Source organism: Thamnophis elegans, chromosome 7, assembly GCF_009769535.1.
Source record: "Thamnophis elegans isolate rThaEle1 chromosome 7, rThaEle1.pri, whole genome shotgun sequence".
NCBI lineage: Eukaryota > Metazoa > Chordata > Lepidosauria > Squamata > Colubridae > Thamnophis > Thamnophis elegans.
Window position 1 is genome coordinate 613499 of NC_045547.1, and position 21761 is coordinate 635259.

General features: G+C 53.4%; 1 protein-coding gene across 1 annotated transcript in view; it reads right to left on the minus strand.

Annotated features, from left to right (window-relative positions):
• The window catches only part of SHANK3 (SH3 and multiple ankyrin repeat domains 3), a 204897-nt gene that overhangs the window by 84460 nt on the left and 98676 nt on the right, over positions 1-21761 (minus strand). Inside the window, exon 12 of the mRNA XM_032221683.1 lies at positions 5316-5429. Within this exon, the coding sequence (XP_032077574.1) occupies positions 5316-5429 (114 nt within the window). The remainder of the gene's footprint in view (positions 1-5315; positions 5430-21761) is intronic.

The window sequence follows — 21761 nt, forward strand, 5'->3', positions numbered from 1 at the left end:
GATCAAGGCGCTTCCCTCCTTCATCCATTCCCATCTGATGCTTCTGGTCCTGGGGGCTTTGGGGGACAGGGGGAGCCTCCTGCAGCCCTTGGGAGCCTGCTTCTCCTTCCCATCCGAAGAACCTGCTCTGGCCATGGATTCCCGCAGGGATGAAAACAAGCGGGGGATTTCTTGTGGGTGCTCCATCCCTGGAGGCTCTTAAAGAGAGACCTGGCAGCCATTTGCCTAGAGTGTCCCGCTTGAGAAGAGAGTTGGACCTCCAAGATCCCTTCCAACTCTGTTGCTCTACGCTCTTATAACAACAACGGAAGGAGGATGTGTTGAGATTGCGTTGCTTTGTGGCTGCAGGGCAGTTGTTGGGCAAAGCCATCCGCATGCAGGGCCTGCTCAAGTTTAAATCACCAATTGCCCCCACCCCAGCGGGGAGGGAAAAGCTCCTTGGGCTGGAAGGGGGAGGACCTCACTTGCTGCCTCTCCCAGCAGCAGCCGTAACCCAGCCGTAATGGTCGTTTACCAATCTGAATTGCAGAGAGTAGTAGAGAGTCCTTTAGGTAAAACGTTGAAGAAGAATGACACTTAGGCTTCCTTTTGAATGAGCCGTAACTTTATAAGCAGCCAAAATCATATTCAACGGTTATGAACCTCCGTGACAATTCTCATCCCAGGTTTGTTTCTTTTTATTCTACCATTATATCGCCTTCTTTTATTCTTTTTATTTGACATTCCTTTTCCAAGGTTGCTATTCTTTTCTGAAATACGTAACAAAGAAGAACTGAAGGGAAGGAAGTTAGTCCCTGGTCCAACCCACAGAGAACCATCTTAATTTGGCTGAGTTTTGGTCTCTACTCGGGACTGCAGGGTTCATGCAGAACCAAAGCCTGTCTGTGTTTGTGTGTTTGTGTGTGTGTGTGTGTGTGTGTGTGTGTGTGTGTGTTTGTGTGTGTGAAACAGGGCCCTGGAAAGTCTGGGCTGAGCAACCAAGACAGAGATGCCTTGAGCAGGCCAAAAGGGAGACTTCCCACAGCCTGACAATTCAGAGTTTGAATGCAGCCTCTTCCTGGGGTGGGGGGCTTTTTAGCAACTGCACAAAAGGGTTTCACCGTATTCAGGAATGTTATTTCATTTCCCAGTCTAGCCTAGAATCTCCCCAAAACCTCCTTATGCTGGTGGGGTCCTGCTTCGCTCTTCCAGATAATCCAGGATTGGCTAGAAGCCACCCTTGGCTGCCACAATGGGGGAGAGCAAGCCAGCAGGAGCGGGGGGCGGTGTGTGTGACCTGATGCAACCAACCTCTTCTCCAAAGCCCCCGAGGGCAGGACGAGGAGCAATGGGCGGAAACTAATCAAGGAGAGAAGCAACTCAGAACGGAGGAGAAACTTCCTGACAGGGAGGACAATCAACCAGTGGAAGAGTTTTTGCCTCCAGAGGTTGTGGGGGGCTCCATCACTGGAGGCTTTGAAGAAGAGGCTGGACAGCCATTTATCTGAAATGGTACAGATTCTCCGCCTAGGCAGGGGGTTGGACTAGAAGACCTCCAAGCCCCCTTCCATGTTTATGATTCTATATTCCATTAGGAGAATTAAGGAGAACTTCCTGACAGTGAGAACAATTAACCAGCGGAACAGGTTCCCACTAGAAATACTGGGTGCTCCAACAATGGAGGTTTTCAAGAAGCCATTTACCTGGAATGTTATAGAGTCTCCCGCTTGATCTGAAGGCTGGACTAGAAGACCTCCAAGGCCCCTTCCAAGTCTGTTATTCTCCTAACACCCCCAAGGCAACTTTGCTTTCTGTCTGCTACCTCCATCTGCAGGGCACACGGGGGGGGGGGGGAGGCGCATGGCTGTGATCAAAGCTCTCTGTGTTTTTTATGGTGGGGTGCATAACACAAGTCTCATGGCAGCCGCCATCTTGGCTGCTTGAACATATCCTGGAGGCCCCAGATTTATACAGGGCCCCCCCTCACCCACCAGATTCACACAGAACTGAATCCGTGGCATCTGTTTTAAAATTTCTCTCTCCTCCAATCTCCCCTTTTGGGGTGAACATGCAAGCTTGCGTGTCCTTTGGCCTTCAGTTAATTGGTCCTGACAATAAAGCTGGGATTTGAGGGGTAGAAGGGAGGGGAGTTCCCATCCTGCTCCATCTAAAATCCCAGAGTCTGGTGAGAAGAGGACCAGTAAGTCCTCTCTTTACTCTGCGAAGGACAGCTGGACAGAGGGAAGGTCTGGTCTGCAAGAGTCCCAGTGGTCCCTGGTTCCATCAGCCACGGAGGTTCTGGGCGGGGAGAGAGAGAGAGGTTGCCTCCGACCAAAACTCCCCCGCCAGGAGAGCTTCTCTCAAAAGGCACTTCTGATTGCCACGCGGAGCTCCGAGAATGCGGATAATCAGGGATGCTTTGAAGTAATTAGTCAAAGACTGACACCCACAATTTCCCATGATGCCTTCAACGATTATATGTCCCCGGTTTTGAGGGAAAGGGAGAGGTGGCGGCAACCGGAGCCTCGCTGGCCAAAGGCAGAAGTGGTGAGGACATCTGCAGCCTTCCCAGCTCATTAGTGGGATTGTCTTCGCCCTTCTTCCCACTCCCACGTCTGCCCACGCTTCAGAGGTCCACGCTCACCACGACAGGTGGCCACGGGTCCCCTCTGTGGGATCTCCTCAGGTCCAGGGGCCTCCTCCAGCCTTCTGCCCAGTTCAGCCCCACCAATCTACACACATCCCTTGCCAAGGTTGTTGGTCCTTTTGTCAACTCGGCCCTAGTTAGCAATAGCAATAGCAGTTAGACTTATATACGGCTTCATAGGCCTTTCAGCCCTCTCTAAGCGGTTTACAGAGAGTCAGCATATTGCCCCCAACAACAATCCGGGTCCTCATTTCACCCACCTCGGAAGGATGGAAGGCTGAGTCAACCCTGAACTGGTGAGATTAGAACCGCTGAACTGCGGATAACAGTCAGTTGAAGTGGCCTGCAGTGCTGCATTTAACCACTGCGCCACCTCGGCTCTTTTTAATATAGATATATAGATATATATATAGAGAGAGAGAGAAAAGAGAGGGAGAGATAGGTATAGGTAGGTAGGTAGGTAGGTAGGTAGGTAGGTAGGTAGGTAGGTAGGTAGATAGATAGATAGATAGATAGATAGATAGATAGATAGATAGATAGATAGATAGATAGATAGATAGATAGATAGATAGATATCGGTAGAGATAGAGATATAAATAGCAATAGCAATAGCAGTTACACTTATATACCGCTTCATAGGGCTTTCAGCCCTCTCTAAGCGGTTTACAGAGTCAGCATATCGCCCCCACAGTCTGGGTCCTCGTTTCACCCACCTCGGAAGGATGGAAGGCTGAGTCAACCCTGAGCCGGTGAGATTTGAACCGCTGAACTGCAGATAGCAGTCAGCTGAAGTGGCCTGCAGTACTGCACCCTACCCACTGCGCCACCTCGGCTCTGATTAGTTCCCTCGGACCCCCCAACCGCCCCTCTTCCGAAGGGCTGCTCTGTCTCTCATCCTCCCCGCAGCAGGAATGGCCCGTCAGGCGCAAAGGACCAGGCCCAGGTGTGGAGGAGGAAGCCCAGAAGTCACTCCAGGAAGGAGCCCTTCACAGAAAGAGGAGCGGGCGCTTGGAAGTATCTAAGTCAATCACCAGGAACTGAGTCGAAACACGCATGGGATAAACACATGCCTACCACCTGACAAAAATTAACAAACAAACAAAAAGAGGTAAATAATAAATTAAAATAAGTAAATAAATAAAAACGAAACCAAGAAGGTTAGACTCAATAAATCACTGAGTTTTTTCTGTGGTTGGTTTCGTAGGTTTCTACTTGTCTAAGCTCCAGTTCAGCTGATCTACTGCCAAAGGCCTCTGCACAAAAATCCTCCAAGGGAGCCTCTGCTAGGAGCCAGGCGAGGCCCAGATGTTGTAACATAATTCCTTGTGTAGGTGTGGGTCACCCATGGCCCAGTGGATAACAGGGCATGCAGAGCCACGCTGAACCACACAGGAGGAAACAAACTCCATAACATCCTAATATCCTGATAGTGAATAACATAACATCCTGAGGTTCACTGTAGATGTGCCTTACCCAACCACTCCAGGATTTGACCATATATAGACAGAACTTCCCTGAGCAGTAGATTAGAAATTGTAGTTTTACAGGCTGTATTTAATCACATGCTATTGCTCCTCCTGCCTTTGTTCTATCTCAATAAAAGGGGCTTCCAGACCCCAATCTTGGTCGCTCCATCCTGAGAAGGATCGTGTCCGTGTCTTTTCTCCACACTGGCCTCATGGACGACCCACGGGAACATCACACCCAGAGGCATTCAGAGTAGGTGAGGCTTAGTCCCTTGTGACTACGCAGGGATTCTGGGCTGATCCCTCCTTTGACTCCGGCTTCTGCCCCTCTTCCTCCTACAGGCCTTGACGGACAGGAGGATTAGATGCAACTAAGCCAATATCCAGATGAAAGAAACCTGAGTCTGGATGAGAACCGCAACCCCAGGAAGCATCTCGGAGAGTCTACCCAGTTCTCACAAAAATGAAGGGAGGGGAGGGGGAACGTACAGGATGTTATTACTATAATAAGAAGCCAGCAATGTTAAACCTGTATGAACCTCTCAGAGAGGGCTGTAAAACACTACGAAGAAGCATAGAAGTCCAAGGGCTGCTGCTAGGGCTAAGCGCATCAGCTTCGGCATGTAGTCATGCTGGCCACATGAGCACGAAAAATGTCCTCGAACAACACTAAGAAACAGAAATGAACATCACCCCCTAGAGCAGTGTTTCTCAACCTTGGCCACTTGAAGACGTCTGGACTTCAAGTCCCAGAATTCCCCAGCCAGCGAATAAAGAAGCTGGTACCATCACAAGGTCCAGTAGCCTGCAGACCGCCTGATGAAAGCAGCCCTTAGCAATAGCAATAGCATTTAGACTTATATACCGCTTCATAGGGCTTTCAGCCCTCTCTAAGCGGTTTACAGAGTCAGCATATTGCCCCCACAGTCTGGGTCCTCATTTCACCCACCTCGGAAGGATGGAAGGCTGAGTCAACCTTGAGCTGGTGAGATTAGAACCGCTGAACTGCAGATAACAGTCAGCTGAAGTGGCCTGCAGTGCTGCACCCTAACCACTGCGCCACCTTGGCCCTTCTAGGCACGGCAAGGGCCATCAAGCAACGGAGCCCTCAGCCCCTCCCTCCTCGGGGCCTTTGGGACTAGGGGAAGCCGATGGCCTGCAATGGGACCCCCAGTTCTGGCCACCTCTCTTCCGTCTCCCTCCCCCCCCCGCAAGGGGCTTACCTGGTCGGGAATCGAACTGCCGCATCTGCACTTCCTCCACGCATTCTGCCGGGAACCAGCCAGTCCGTCCTTTCACGCTTCCTTCCCAGAAGCCCCCTTCTCCAATGCTGAGCACTGTGGGGGGGGGGAATGGGGGGGGGAGGGAGGAAGAGTCAGATCTACTGAGGCTGAGCATGAAGACAGAGGGCCAAAAAGGGCTGCCCCTCCCTCTCTGACCCAATCCCACCCTAGACCCCCACGGCCCTCCCGCTCCCTACAACGTTCCCTTTCCCCCACTTGTGGGCCTGCTAAGGGAATCACTATTCAAAACTCTTATGAATTTTCTTTATTAAATTTTATTTCTCATATATACATTCACAATTATAAGATCTCATAACTGTTATTAATAATACTCTATGAATTTTCATTGATATGAAAATCTGCATCCATCTTTGTTCACATTCTTGCAAGCTCCCCCCACCTGCAAGTACTTTTAGATTGCCTGGAGCCCTACCCCGTGCCTGGTACAAGGGGCTTCCTCTAACCCGGGGGTGGGTGGGTCCAAACTTGAGAACTTTAAGACCTGTGGACTTGAACTCCCAGAACAGCTGGGGAATTCTGGGAGTTCACCTCTTAAAGTTCCCAAGTTTGGACACCCCGCTCTAACCAATTCTATTTTGCCCCCAAGAGGCACTTTGTGACTCAACTGTACCCCAAAGACGGGGGGGGGGGGAATTGGTTTCCTGCTTGCGCATCAACCCGGGGCATGTAAGTCAGTGTTTGACCTCTGAACGGAGCAAGCTGCCCACTCACAGCTCCAGCCTCTCTGCATGGGGTGAATCTCTCTTCTGCTTTCTGGTCCAGTGCGCTCCCCCCCCCCCCGAACACTTGAGAATCGAGGCACCATCCGGGTTCTGGGCAGGGCCAGAGGTGGACAGTGAGAATTCTGGGGTTCGCATGGCTGCCTGGGGAATTCTGGGAGTTGAAGTCCACAAGTCTTAAAATCGCCATGCTTAGAAAGCCCTGAAATCTTGGCAGCTGCAATCCTGGAAGGCTCCACCACAAAGCCTCCCCCGGGAGTGTTCAAGACATAAATAAATCATAGAAACTTAAGATTATGGACACATCAAGGGCATCCGCCCCCCTTAACCCCAGGTCCGGATATCCCTCTGCATTGGAATGCCCGTAGATATTCTGTCCATTCCCAAACACCTCTTGGGGACAGGGAGCTTCATAAAACGGGGCTGCCCTTTTGAGGGGCTCCCAGAACCCCCCAGCTGGCATGCAAGTGACAGCACCAGCAGCAAGAACTCCAGCGTAAATGCCAGCGCAATCCTGGGCTGCATTATCAGAGGGATAGAATCAAGACCACGTGAAGTTTTAGTGCTGTTTTATAATGCCTCAGTTATTCCACCCTTGGAATTCTGCATCCGGTGCTGGTTGCCACGATACAAAAAAGATGTTGGAACTCTAGAAAGAGCCACAAAGATAATTAAGGAGCTGCAGGCTCAAAAGATACAAAGGACGGTTGCAGGAACTGTGGGTGTCTAGTTTAATGAGAAGGACGAGGGGTGGCATGGTAGCATCTTCCAATATTTGAGGGGCTGCCACAGAGAAGAGCCCCCCCCCCCTGAAGGCAGGACAAGGAGCAACGGGTGGAAAGTGATCGAGGAGAGAAGCAGCATGGAACTAAGGAGGAAGTTCCTGTGGGAACCATTAACTGGTGGTCCCCCCCCCATCACTGGAAGCTTTCAAGAAGAGATTGGACAACAACCTGTCTGAAATGAGATAGGTTCTCGTGTTTGAGCAGCGGGCTGGACTAGAAGACCTCCAAGGTCCCTTCCAGCTCTGTTGTTCTGTTTCTGTAAAGATGGCCTTTCTTTGAGTCCCAATGCCCAGCCCTTGGGGCTAATCATCGACAGCTTCTAACTTGGGAATTCCCCCCCCCCCCCGGAGGTTAGACGAATGCTGCCATAACCCCCCAAAGAGGTTCTCTCAATGTGCTGAAAAGGGAAACGAAAGGAACAGGAGACCAGCATGGAAAGAGCATTTCCCAGATGAAGAGAGTCGTTCCATTATTCTGCTCCGGTCTTCTTCAACCACAAAGATGCCTTCCACGTGAACATTGCAGAGAGGAGGGAAACGGAAATAGGATTGGGATGCTTCGTCCTTTGGAAGGAGCGGATGCCCCCAAAGCAACTTCAAACCCAGCCAGGGTCAGGAGACCCCTGGGACTTTCTGGAGCAGATTGTAAAGGGGGGGGGGGCTTTGTATCAGTGCAGAGAACAGCCGGACAAAAAGATGCTCCCTGCTGCCCAAAAGACTTGCTATCCTATCCCCCTTCCTCCTCCTTCTCCATCTGATACATTCCTGATGAAGCCCCTGGGCCACTTCCTCCACTCAAGCCAGGCTCCTGGCAAGACCTTGCAAGCCAAAAGGACTTTGGGGGAGGGGGGGAGCTCAGATAAACGCCTGCAATTATCATCTTGACCACAGACTGTGTGTGTGTGTGTGTGTGTGTTGACAATGACTCAGTGCAGCGGCCTCTGTCCAAGCTACATTCGGATCTCCATCACGGGGTGCTAATGGCTGCAGCCAAGGCAGGGCCCGTCCTTCGCATGCCCAGGGAGGCTCTCTGAAGCAGGGAGGGGGCCAAGCATCCCTGGGCCAACCCCGCCCCCACCCCTCTTGCCACGGCCAGCAACTCTTCCCCAAGGAGCAGGGGTGGATGGGGCCGTGTGGGGGAGAAACCGAGGCTGGCCCAGCCATCCAGATCTTTCCCAGGCAGCTGGACATCGGCTGTGCCATCCAGCAGACCTTCCAGGGGAGAAGTGAAATAGGGAGGCCATCTCCTCTCTCCTTAAGCAGGGCATCATCAGAGTGGGACCTTGGGGGTCTTTTAGTCCAGCCCCCTGCTCAAGCAGGAGACCCCGGACCATTCCAGACACGTCTCTCCTGAGAAACCTCCAATGATGGAGCAACCTCTGGAGGCCAGTAGTTCCACTGGCCAATTGTTCCCACTCTTGGGAAATTCCTCCTTAGTCCTAGGCCGCATCTCTCCTCGATTCCTTTCCAATGGAAGGCCTGGGCAGTCCCTGGGCTTCTGGATTCCTGCAAGACCCCAGCAGTGGCTTTGGGGTGGGGGGCTGCTCTGCCCCTCCCCCACAGACCCTCCGTGCAAAGGGCCTGTTTCTCAGTGAGGGGGTCTCTTTTCTCCTCCCTCAAAGGAAGCCAATTATGCAGGAAAGGAGCAGCTGGGAAGAGGAGCCAGGCTTAATCAAGGCCATTCACTCGCCCTGCCCAGCCCTCCCACCCCCTCCACCCACCGCTGCACATGTTCCCTCCTGCCAAAGCCTCAGTCTGTGTGTGTTTGTGTGTGTGTGTGTGTGTGTGTGTGTGTGTGTGTGTGAGAGAGAGAGAGAGAGAGAGAGAGAGAGAGAGAGAGAGAGAGAGAGATCCCCCCCACAATCAAATAAGAGGCAGAATGGCACAAGGAGGACTTTGGGATCTGCAGCCTTCATCAAAAGGGCCTGAAATTGTGCTAAAACGAGTCTTTTTACTACCCAATTTTTGCCCGCATGATTCCTGGTCCTTTCCAGGGGCTGGCAGGGGGCCAAGGCTGCAAGAGGAAGAATGGGGCATATAATACTCAGGAGACAAAAAGGGCATCGGAAGGGCTGGTGCCAACCCCCTCCAGGGCTTCTATGCCAGGGCTGGAAGATGGGCAACCAGGAAGACTTCACGGCATGTGAGAACAGAGGTATGATGGCTGTAAAAGGAACCGGGTGAGATGACAAAGTTGGGGGGGACCATCCTGGGCCAATGGCTGTCCAGTCCCTTCTTAAAGGCCTCCAGTGTTGGAGCCCCCACAACCTCTGGAGGCAAGGAGTTCCACTGGTTAATTGTCCTCCCTGCCAGGAAATCCCTCCTGAGTTCCAGGTCGCTTCTCTCCTTGCTGAGTTTCCATCCTTCACCTCTTGTCCTGCCCTCAAGTGCTTGGTCGTGATTACATGGCCATCCCTGCAGGGGTTGGAATAGAAGACCTCTAAGGTCCCCTCCAGCTCAGAAACAATGGTTGGAAACTAATCAAAGAGAGAAGCAACCTGCAGTGAAGGAGAAACTTCCAGACAGTGAGAACAATGAACCAGGGGAACTGCTTGCCTCCAGAAATCCTGGGTGCTCCATCGCAGGAGGGTTTTTAAGAGGAGACTAGACAGTCACTTGTCTGGAATGGCATAGAGTCTGGAGCAGGGGGCTGGACTAGAAGACCTCCAAGGACCCTTCCAGCTCATTCTATTCTATGCCCCTTCCAACTCTCTTCTCTCTGTACCAGGGGAGAATCTTTTGTTGCCCCCTTGATCAAAACGCTGAGATTTATTTATTTAAGTGATTTTCCCCCCACCTCATTTTGAAGCGATGCTGATGACGGTGACATAAAAAAGGGATTTTAGGGCAGATCGACGGGCACTTCAATCGGGGAGGCTGGGGAGGTGGCACGCATGGCATGATAGCCAAACCAATTCCCCATCTAGTCTAAATCCAGGTTTTTCAAACTGTGTTCCCTTGAATCATGGGGGATTCCGACAGCTAAATAAATGTAAATAAAAGACTTCTCTTGAACGTGGCCCATTTTTATCACCGGAGCACTTCCTCCCATCAAGGCTTCTGGGAAACTCTTATTACTCACCTGCCTGAGTTCCCTGACCTGAAAAAATCATTTTCAGGCACTGAGTGAGAGGGACGGCTGCAAAAATTGAATCAAGAAAGGGAGAAATAAATGGACCCCCTGCTCTAAATCAGTTCCGGGCACTGAGGTCGTAATGGGGTGGCCCCAATTTGGAATCTTTAGCAAAGTATCCCTCCATTGCTTGTATTTTAGTATATAGGCAGCCCCCAACTTATGACTGTAATTGAGCCCAGAATTAGGGAACTAAGACCCACCGGCTGTTAAGCGGGACATCGGGTGTCTGATCTGATTTTGTGATGGTCATTAAGTGAATCGCCATGGTCCTTAAGCCAACCTGAAGTTGTTAAGCAAATCCATTGTCTGCTGTTTTCCAGCAAAAAGATGTAAACCACGGGCACGTGACCCTGGCCCAAATCTGACCACACGGCGACAGGAGAGGCGGCCGCCAGATCTTTGAATCTGGGTCATAAGTACCGGTCATAAGTATAAGTCAGCTGGCTAAGTGACCAGTTGCAAATTGACCCCCTGTGCAAATGGGAAATGTCACAAAACAGACTCATTTGATGACGGAAAACTAAAAAAATAGGAAATGGGTGAAAAAGAGACCAAGAAGAGATCAAAAGGGCCGTATGGCTTCACAGGGACCTGGAGGTTATTTCGAAGCCTTCAAATTCCCACCAGGTGAGAAAGGAGAAGAGACCAGCCTGGCTCTCTCTCGTGGCAGGAGGGACGATAAGCAAGTTTAAGAGGCTGAACGTTTTCTTCTGAACGGGGAATGGAAAAACAGAGGGTGAGAAAAAAGACAAAAGGAAACGAAAAGCGTGAAGAGGAATAATTCAAATGCCTTTAAATACCTTGGGGGAAAAAAGAAAAACAGCCAGAAAAGTGGATTGGATGATGGAGGAGGAAAAAAGAGGATATTCAAGATATCCAATTGAGAGATTACAGAGACACGTAAGGAATTTGTTGCAAAGGATACCAGATAAGTCCTTGAGTTACGACCATTCATTTAGTTGCAGCCATTCAAAATTAAAATGGCACTGAAAATAGCGACCATGGCCATGATTCACACTTACGACCCTCGTAACATCCCCACGGACACCTGAACAAAGTTTGGACATTGGGCAACTGGCTCCTATTTATGACGGCTGTGGGGTCAGGCGATTCCCCTTGAGGAGGCCGTCGCAAGGGATCACGCAGCCCCAGCACACTGCAGCCATCGCAAACACAACTCAGTCGCCAGGCGTTCTTCACTGCGACGGTCGTAACGGCTGAAAAGCCACCATCGGTCGCTTCTTCTGGTGCTGCCGTAACACTGAACGGTCCCTAAGTGAACAGTCGTAAACAGGGGGGCACCTGTGTCCCCCCCCCTTGTTGCAGAAACGTGATGAGGAGCCCCCTGACTCGGTTCCTGCTGGAGCTGAGCGCCCGGGCACTGAAGCTTCCTCCCGCGTGAGGCTTTGCCTTCGGTCCACCCGCCATCTCCTTGGAGACCGGGCTGAACGAAAGCCAGCGCAGAAGCCACCGAGCGGCTTCGCTCTCCCTCCGGTAGGCGGATGGCGGCTGCTTCCTCCTCCTCCTCCTCCTCCTCCTCCCTGCAGCTGGAGGGGGCTTGGGGGGGCCCAGGGCCTCCTTCCTTCCTTCCTCCTGAGGGAAAGGCTAGTCTTCCTCCCCCTCTTTCCTTCTCCAGGGCTCCAACCTTCAAGGAGAAGGGAGTCCTCGGCTTATGGCCACAATGGAGGCCACAATTTCTGCTGCTAAGTGAGACCGTTGCTAGTTAAATGCCCCACTCTGCAGCCTTCCTTGCCACAGTTGTTAAGTGAGTTATTAGTCAGACGGCCGTTAAGTGACTCTGGCTTCTCAGAAGGTGGGGAAAGGCGATTGCCTGGCCCCAGAGGAAATGGCGACCGTCATAAATAGGAGGCAACTGCCAAGCCTCTGAATTCTGATCGTTTTGGTAAGTGTGAAAGAAAGGGTCCCTTTCTTCAGTCCTGTTGTAACTTCGAACGGTCACTAAATGAAGTGTTGTAAGTCAAGGACCACCTGTAGCTTTGCCCCAATGTCAATTTCCTGGGAGATTGACAGTCCAGAATGAAAAAAAAAGGCAGAGGAAAACAATACAGGCTGCCATCTGGATGGGTTTCATGCCCCTCCTGCCCCTCCTCTGAGTCACAGAGTTGAAGGGACCTTGGAGGTCCTCTAGTCCAGCCCCCTGCTCAGGCAGGAGACCCTCGGCCATTCTGGACAAGTGGCTGTCCGGTCTTCTTAAAAGCCTCCAGTGATGGAGCCACCAGAGTTCCTCCTCCTCCTCCTCCTCCTCCTCCTCCATGCTGGCCAGGGCACGGATTCCTTGCTTTGGGTGCAGGAGAGTGGATCCCTTCACCCTCCACAAAGCCCTTGGCTGACGGATCTAATCTTAGCAAAGCCAGATCTCTTGTCTCTGGGACTGGGGTGGGGTTCAAATTGTTTTAGAACCTCTTCTGTAGGTGTGGCCTGCTTTGTGGGAGTGGCTTGCTGGCCATGTGACTGGGTGGGCGGGGCCAACTTGTAAAATGAGGTGAAGCTCACTTAACAACGCTCTTGCTTAGCAACCAAAATGTTGGCTCAGAAACTCTGGCATTTGAAGCACCCAAGTCTTGAAGCTGTCGAGTTACAAGACCCTCGCACCCCTAACCCTTTAGAAAAAAGGAACCCCAGGGGTGTTCAAACTTGACAGCTTTAAGACTTGTGGATTTCAACTCCCAGAATTCCTCCTCTCGCTCTTCATCTTGATGATGTGCGGACGGGTGATGGGAGGGAGCTGGAACCGGTTCTAAATGGCACTGTAGATTTGTGGAACCTCTTCTATAGAAGAGCTTAGAACTGGCAGGAGGCCACCCCTGGTCTGGGCCAAAAGGAATCTAGTGAGCAGGGCCCAGGCACCAGACCAGGCAGGGGCTCCCTCAGTGGACTCAGGCAGAGCCCCGCCCGGACGGCCTCAGCAGCTTCCCGAATTGTCCACCCAACAAGACTCATACTGGGAGAAAAGGGGAGCCCCCTCCCCTCCTTTCTTCCCTTCTTTCTTAAATTTCTCTGCTGCCTATCTTGATGCTCTACGTTAATAGGAAAGAAGTTTGGGGAGGGAACCAAAGAGGCATGGAAACTGATGGATCAATAAAGTAAACAAGGACCAAGGAACACAACAAGAATAAATACGTCAATCTGGTAATTAACAAGGACAGACGGGTGGAGAGCGGGGAGGGGAGATGGAGACTCCAGCAATCCAGCAGTCACCTCCAGTACGATAGATAGATAGATAGATAGATAGATAGATAGATAGATGGATGGATGGATGGATGGATGGATGGATGGATGGATGGATGGATGGATGGATGGATGGTACAATAGATAGATAGATAGATAGATAGATAGATGGATGGATGGATGGATGGATGGATGGATGGATGGATGGATGGATGGATGGTACGATAGATAGATAGATAAATAGATAGATAGATAGATAGATAGATAGATAGATAGATAGATAGATAGATAGATAGAGACAGACAGACAGACAGAAAGACAGATATAGGTATAGATATAGATAGGATAGGATAGGTGATAGATGGATGTGGTGGAGGGGAGAGAGTGGCAGGCAGGCAGCCTTAAGGATTCTCCAGATCTCCAAACTTGGCAACTTTTAAGATTTGTAGACTTCAACTTCCCAAATGCTGGCTGGGGAATTCTGGGAGTTGAAGTCCACTAGTCTCAAAGGTGCCAAGTTCGGAGAGCCAGTCTAAAGGGTCCCACGCTACCTCAAGGGGGATTTTCAGATGCAAAGGACACCTGATTTCTCCCCTGGAATTTGTGAGCTGAAAATAAGAACAAGGGGGGAGGGGAGGGAAAGACCCCATCCACATTCCCTCCTCCTCCTCCTCCTCCTCCTCCTCCTCCTCCTCCTCCTCCTCCTCTTCCCGCTTTGCATCCGTCCCCCTGGCCACAGTCACCACACAGGGCAGCCCCCAGACCACCTACCCAGGCGGGGCTTCATTACGACAGCCAGGAGGAACCCAGGCAGTTGGGAAGATGGGAAACGCAAATAAAAAACCCCAGAAGAGGAAAAACGATCATTTCTGCATCTCAGCCACTAAAGCTGCCTGGTCGCTTCCATCTAGTCAATGTCACCCTAGAAGCCCCCTCAGCCGGTTCTGAGAGACGCTGGCAGCTGAGCAGGATCCAACTTAATTGACGGTTGGGTGGGGAACACGGAGGGAAGCACCAGAGAGAGCCGGCTGGAGAGGACAGGAGAACATCCAGGAAGGGGAATCTCTCTGGCTCAGGGTGGGAACGAGGGGTCCTCGCCGCTCTCTGAGCTCGGCTGATTCCTCGCAGACGTTTCGTGACCCAGCTAGGGAACGTCATGGGTGCCACTTGAGAGCACCTGGGAGAGAGCAATGGCCACTCACCTCCTGAGGTGGGCCTCTCATTCTCAAGGGTGGCCCTGGACCCGAAAGGAGGCGTCACCTACCCCTCCCTAGCCAGCTCATTGGTTTTGGAGGACACCTCCTGTGCGGAGCCCCACATCGTGGGCTGTTGGTGGGTTGTGCCAGGATAGGCCGGAGACCCACATCTGGCCGGGAGAACAGCAGCATAGGCCTTCTTTCCCCCTCCCCCTCCTCCTTTCCCTCTGCTTGCACTGGCTCTGCCCTGCCACAAGGATGCTGCAATCCTTAAGCAGGAATAAGGGAATAAGAGAGGTGGAAGGGAGCTTGAAGGCCTTCTAGCCGAGCCCCCTCTTCGAGCAGGAGACCCCCTACCATTCTGGATCCATGGTTCTCCAATCTCTTCTTGAGAGCACCCATCCTCCAGAGCAGCTGAAGGAAGGGCAGGAAGCAACGGACGGAAACTCACCGGAATTCAATTTCCCGAGAGTGAGGAAAATTAACCCGGGGAACAGAAGTTGCCTCCAAACATCGCAAGGCCTCCATCACTGCAGGTTTTAAGGAAGAGACTGGAGAACCATTTGTCTGAAATGGTATAAGGCAGTGTTTCTCAACCTTGGCCACTTGAAGAGGTCTGGACTTCAACTCCCAGAATTCCCCAGCCAGCATTCGCTGGCTGGGGAATTCTGGGAGTTGAAGTCCAGACCTCTTCAAGTGGCCAAGGTTGAGAAACACTGGTATAAGGTTTCCTGTCTGAACAGGGAGTTGGACTAGAAGACCTCAAGGGTACCTCACAGCTCTGTTACTCTGAGATGACCCCCGCCACCTCTCCCCCACCCCCCACATTTTCAGAGGCAGCAGGGAAAGCTTCCCGCACCTGGCAGAGTCTCCTGGGCTCCTCAGGGGGGGGCAGCACTTATGCAAACAAAGGGCAATCAATGCCAAAGGTATTTTTAGCCCCCCAACCCCAACTGCCTGGCGTCCAGCTGAATTCCTTCACCTGGACTGACGTGGGGTAGGGGTTTGGGGTCTCTCTCTCTCCCTCTCTTAACACCCGTTGTGACTAATTTGACAACTGCAGTGATTCACTTAAAAACTGTGGCAAGAGAGGTTTCAGGCAAATGTCCTGCTTAGCAACAGAAATTTGGGTGCATCTGTGGTCATTAAGCTGAGCACTCCCTGTACTTCGGTGCACTGGTGGTGGTGGTGGCGGTGGGGGGGGGGGCATTTCTTAAGGATGGATGGAAACTGACCAAGGAGAGATTCAACCTGGAAATAAAGAGGAATTTCCTGACAGGGAGAACAATCAACCCGTGGAAGAGAAGCTGCCTTTGGAGTTTCATCACTTGAGACTTTCAAGAAGAGGCTGCCATCTGTCAGAGATGGTGTAGGGTCTCCTGCTTGGGTGGGGGATTGGACTAGATGACCTGCAAGGTCCCTTCCAACTCTGTTAAACGTCACTTGGATGCCCTGGCCTTAGAGGAGGCTTCAGCCCCCCTTGGCCCAAGCAGCAACTGAGCGTATCTGTGCCTCCTCCCTATTCTCTAGGCCTCCGGAGAGGCTCCCTGGGGTTTTTATGCGGGGGGGGGGGAGAGGGAGGTCTTCTCCTCCTCCAGGTTGGCCACCATGTGCAAGGAGGACCAGAGAGGAGCATGGAGGGGCCAAGAGAGAGGAAGAGGAAGCAGGTGTGGGATGAGGAAGGAGCCAGGAGAAGTGAGGAAGAGGAGGAGGAGGAAGAAAGGCCATAGTTACCCAGCTGATGAGGTGACCCATGGAGAGCTGAGCATGGATGGTCATGACAGAGATGAGCAAGAGGCAGCACAGAAGAGCCGGCTGGCGAGAAGCAAAGGACCGAGACAGAGACAGTCACCAAAGGCGGCAGACCCCCGAGAACGAAGCCCCCCTCCCCACCTCTTCTGGGGCAGGCCCACTGCCCCCACACACACCCAACACCCCCCCCCAAAAAAGTTGGACGGAGAACGTTCTCCTGCGCCCCACATTCCCTCCCTCCTCTGATGACCACGACGGACTCCAACATTTCTGTTGCTAAATGAGACAGCGAAGGGACTTTTGCTCCATTCTATGACCTTTCTTGCCAGCGTTGTTAAGTGAATCCCTGCAGTTGTGAAGCTAGCTGCACGGCTATTAAATGAATCTGGCTTTTACTCCATTGACTTTGTGTGTCAGAAGGTGGCCAAAGATGACCCCGGGATGCTGCAACCGTCATAAATACGAGTCGGTTGCTAAGCACCTGAATTTTGATCAGGTGGCCCTGGGGACGGTGCAAGGATCAGCAGGGTGGACAGTGGCTTCTTCCCCCTGCAGTGGGGACTTTGGCGGCTAAAGGAAGGGCTAGAAGTTCTTTCCTACTGGCCCCTGCGGCCCCTCCCTCTTGCCCTCCCCCCCCTGGAGACCCCGGTTCTGCTTCCTGGAGGCTGAGGAGAGGGATCTGACCCATTTCGGGATTGGGTCCGAGAGGAGAACCAGGAGCCGAAGAGAGCTGGAAGGGACCCTGGAGGCCTTCTAGTCCAAAGCCTGGGAACTCAGGAGGAAGCAGCCAATCGTCCGGGGGTTCAAGACCCTCCAGGAAGAGGAATGGGAACGTTGCCCTATGGGCACAATGTTGGTTTCAACAGAAGTAGAGCTAGTTCTCAATTTACGACCATTCACTTAGGGACTGTTGCTGTTGTTGCCGGTTTGTTGGTGGGGGATGACAGGCGGTCCTTGACTTACAACAGTTAATTTAGTGGTCATTCAAACTTTCAATGGCACTGAAAAAAGGGACTTACGGCCATTTTTCACACTTATGACCATTGCAATATCCCCATGATCACACGATTTACAGGTCCTGGGCAATTGGTTCATACTTATGACGGTCGCAGTGTCCTGGGGCCACGTGACCCCCTTTGGCCACCTTCTGCCCAGCGAAGTCAATGGGGAGGCCGGGTTCACTTGACGACCGGTTGTGTGACTTGTTTAACGACTGCAGTGATTCTTTCAATGAGTGCGGAAAGGAAGTTTTTAAAATGGGGCAAAATTGACTTAACAACTGTCTCGCTTAACGACGGAAACTTTGGGCTCCATTGTGCTTGTAAGTCGAGGGCCTCCTGCACCGCCACCCGTGGGGAAAGCCCCCTCCTGGGCGAAGAGGGGGGCCTCTCTAGGAACGGCTCTTTGGGGGGGGGCAAAGGAGGCTCACCTGGGCCAAGGAAGGGGATGCACGGAAGGGGCGGGGCTTGCCAAGGGGGCCCAAAGGGGGCAGCTGGGCAACCTTGGTTAGCGGGTTGTGAGTCAATCAGGTGGCCGAAAGCCCCTTCCTTTGCGGCCTCAGAGCCCCCTTTGCCCATTTCCTCCCGATTCTCCATTGGAGCAGCAGCCGGGGGGGGCGGGGGGGGCTCTGTCTCTCTCTTGGGGGGAGGGCTTCATTCTCTCCTGCACCCCCTCCCCACAAGTGACTCAGCCTCAAAGGCTCCTTTGGAAGATGCCTCCTCCTCCTCCTCCTCCTCCGTCACCATGGCAGTGAGGCTCACGTCCTTCGTGCCACAGCTGGGACGGCTCTTGCGCCCCCTCCTCACCCTCTCCCAGCCTCGGCTGACCCTTCCCCAACTTTCCTTCCTAGCCGGCTGGCAATCAGCTCTCCTCCACTCCAGGCATTTTGAAGGGATCCACTCCAACCTCCTGGCTCCCCATCAGATCTCCGCATCAAACAGCCTCTCCCGAGGAGGAGGAGGATCACAAGCAGTTTTGCAAGCTGACTTCCGATGCCTTGAAGCTGGAATCCCTCAAGGGAGGGGGCTTTGCAAGCGGCAGAAGAGCTACAAGCCCATCGCCAGGCCCGAGGGGGAGGGTCTCGCTGCCCGGGGTCCTGCCCTGAACCCAGCCAGCTGGGGCTGCTACAGAAGCCGCCCTCCCAGCCAATTTTGCTTCCCCAAAGGCCTCGCTTGGAGAGCCCCCAGACCTCCTCCTGGATAACAGGGCTTGCTTGCTCCTTCAATGGGGGGTGGGGGGGCGGCGGGAGGGAGCTGCCTGCAACCGGCTGAGACCCCCTGCCCACTTGTGCTTTGGAGAGACTGCCTGGATGGATGCCGGGGGGGGGCTCCCCTCCTGGCCTGGTCTTTCCGGGGAGAACCCCCTGCCTTTTTCCCCCCGGGCGGAGTGGCGGTTCTTCCCTTCGCAAGGCTCCTGAGCCCCATTTGAGGGAGCAGAGCTTAAAAGAGCCCTTCCCATTGAAGGCCATCCTTGTAGTTTCTGGAGTGTGATGACTAATCCTTGTTTGTGGCATGCTCCCCCCCCCCCCCTGCGAAGGGAGAGTAGGAGTAATACCACCCTTGGTCGCTTATGCATGGCAGCATCGTGGGCTTACGGGGAGCAAAGCAGCCGAGCCGAGCAATTCCTCAGCCTCCAACCGTCAGCTCTGCACTCAGAGCCCCAAAAGATTCGGATCAGCCCCCTTTGTGGGAGGACATGGGGTGGGAGGGGGCGGGTGGGCACTGCCCCAAGATTTCAGCCCCGGCTGCCTCTGAAGGAGGGGGGGGGCAGCCCAGCCCTGGGAGTGCAAAGGCCCAGAAGACCAGGGCTCCCAAGGGGTGAGGCTGCCTCTGTGTCTCTGGCTGAGTTTCTGTCCAGCCAAGGGAGGCTTCTTGCCCCGGTCTCCTCCCCCCCTGGGCCCAAGCCCCTTCCTGCCCCCTCCCACCGATCCCTCCAGCCACAACTCTGGCTCCAGCAGGAACCCTCCTCCGAGTCTTTGGCGCCTTCTCTTCTTTACAGGGAAGTCCTCGACTTATGACAGCTGCTTTAGGGAAGTTACAACGGCAGTGAAAAAAAGTGACCCAGGGCCGCTTCACACAGGCGCAACCTTTGCAGCATCCCCGTGGTCAGGGGGTCAGAACTCGGGTGCTTGGCAAGTGGTTCATACTTACGACTGTTGTGGTGTCCCTCTGACCCCTTCGGACCAGCAAAGTCAATGGGGAAGCCGGGTTCCCTTCACAACCGAGTTACTAACTGCAGTGATTGTGAAGTGATTCACTTAATGACCGTGGTCGTAAAATGGAGCACGACTCACTCACCAAATGTCTCACTTAACAGCAGACATGTTGGGCTCAACTGTGGTCGTAAGCCAAGGACCAGCTCTACTCGCCCCACCCCCCCAATCTCTTCCTGCCAAGGCTCCAGCTTCGCCTTTCCCTCTCTTTCACTGGCTGTGCAATGGGACTCCGGTGGCCCCCCCAGACCCCCCCTCAAGACAGGACCCCCCCCCTCACCCAGCTCCCTCCCCTCCCTGGCTCTGCTTTCCTCCCGGCCTCCTTGCCAGGCCACCCTGCCCCTCCTCCCTCCATTCAGCCTTTGACTGGGCGGCTGAATGCTCTCCTCCTCCCCCTTGCCCACCAGCCCCCCCCCCCCCGTGCCCATTGAGAACATCCCCCCCCCCTTCAGAGCTGAACGGTCCCCCCCATTTCCCCCCCTTTCCCCCCTGATTGGGGCCTCAATCTGCCATGGAGGAGGGTCCGGTCTCCCGCCCGTCTGCCTGGTGCCACGTGTGCCAGCCCACACAGGGGTATAAATAGAGAAAACCTGCCTGCCACCCTCCTCCAGGTCTGGGTTACAGGCAGTCCTCGACTTATGACCACTCGTTTAGTGACCGTTCAAAGTTACAACGTCGCCTGACTTATGACCGTTTTTCACACGGTGAACAGTTTCCATAGGGTCACGTGATCAAAATCCGGGCCCTTGGCAAGCGGCTCCTGCTTACGACGGTCGTTTGTCACAACCCGCAAAACTCAAAGGGGAATCCAGATTCCCTTTAACGACCAGGCTACTGATTTCACAGCTGCAGTGATTCACTTAACAACGAACCTCATGAAATGGGACAAAGCTCTCTTAACAACTTTCCCACTTAGCAGCAGAAATTATGGTCGTAATTTGAGGCCTTCCTGTACACAGATCCCAGGAGACAACTTCTTCTTTTTTAAAGTTTTTATTTTTCATTTTTCACTTCTTGAGGTTCCAGCACCCAAAGCTTAGACCTCTGCTGGGGGCCACCCGGCTCTTCCCCAGCCCTCCCCCCACTTCACTTCAAGCCTCGGGTCGTCTGCCAGGACTGTGGTTCCATCCATGGGAGCCCCACAGGACCCCCCCCCCAAGATGACTCCCCTTCCCATGTTCCAGAGCACCACCAATCTCAGCGCCTTCTGTGAATTTCTCCCACCGCTGAGCCTCAGAGGGATGAAGCCCAATTTGAATACGGAAGGACTGACGGACAGATTACCTGCCCACTCTTAGCGGCTTTGTCAAAGACCCTCCTCCCTTGGGTTGGTGGGAGATTGAGCGGGTTCCTCTGGGAGCGTCTGCCACAGGTACTTCATCTGGACAGCCGCCAGCTCTTGCCCTGCCCTCTGGCCCCTCTCGGCCCCTCTCGGCCCCTCTGCTGCCAATTCAGAAGCCGGGTGATTTATTTGGCACTTTATTCGGGTTGATGATACTCGGATTCATCTCAGAGCAGGGGGTCTCCAACCCTTGTGGACTTCAAGCAAAGCTGGCTGAGGAATCCTGGGAGTTGAAGTCTTAAAGTTGCCCAAGTTGAAGCTACCCCCTCCTAGCACAGCCCTGAAGCCAGGGAGGATTTCTCCAGGTCTCCCCCAAGCCCCCCATTGTCAGCATGAAAGGGACCTCGGTTCAACTTGTCCAATGGAAGGCTCTGCTTGTATCTTCAAGGGTTTCCCTTGCAGGGGGAGGGAAGGCAGAGACCCTGCCGTCCCATCATCCCCTCCCTCCCTCCCTCCCTCGGCCTTTCCTGCAGCCATCCCTCTGCTGCAATCTGCTTCTTTGCAAATATAAATTCTGCTGTTCTCATCTGACGAGTCACGGCTGGGCCACATCCTAAGTCCACCACGGAGCCCCTCCCACACACGGGGACGGCGTGTGTTTGTGCAACCCAGCCCATGCGCAACAGCCTGGTCAGGGAAAGGAGCAGGTCGCTGTGGCACCTGGAAGCCAATTCGTTGTGGGGAGCACATCAAAGAGCACCGGGGAGGGGGGGGAGCTTTACTTTTGCTCCTGCGGTGAGCACCTCACCTGGCACACTCAGGCTGCACATGACACAATTGTGATAGGAGTGGAAAGAGAGGGTGAAGCCTCTTCCACTGAGCGTCCGTCCTTCCTTGCTGCTCTGCTTTCTCCAAACTTTGTCCTCCCTCCATCCGCCCCCCCCCCCCCGATCTTTCTCCAAGTCTAGAACTTTCCCGGAGAGCCTTCAGCACCCGCAGGCGACCGTCCCTCGAGCCCAGATAAAGCCAGCACATCCAGAAGGAAGGAGAGCATCTAGACGGGCTCCACACACAGAAAGCAAACGAGAATCGGCCC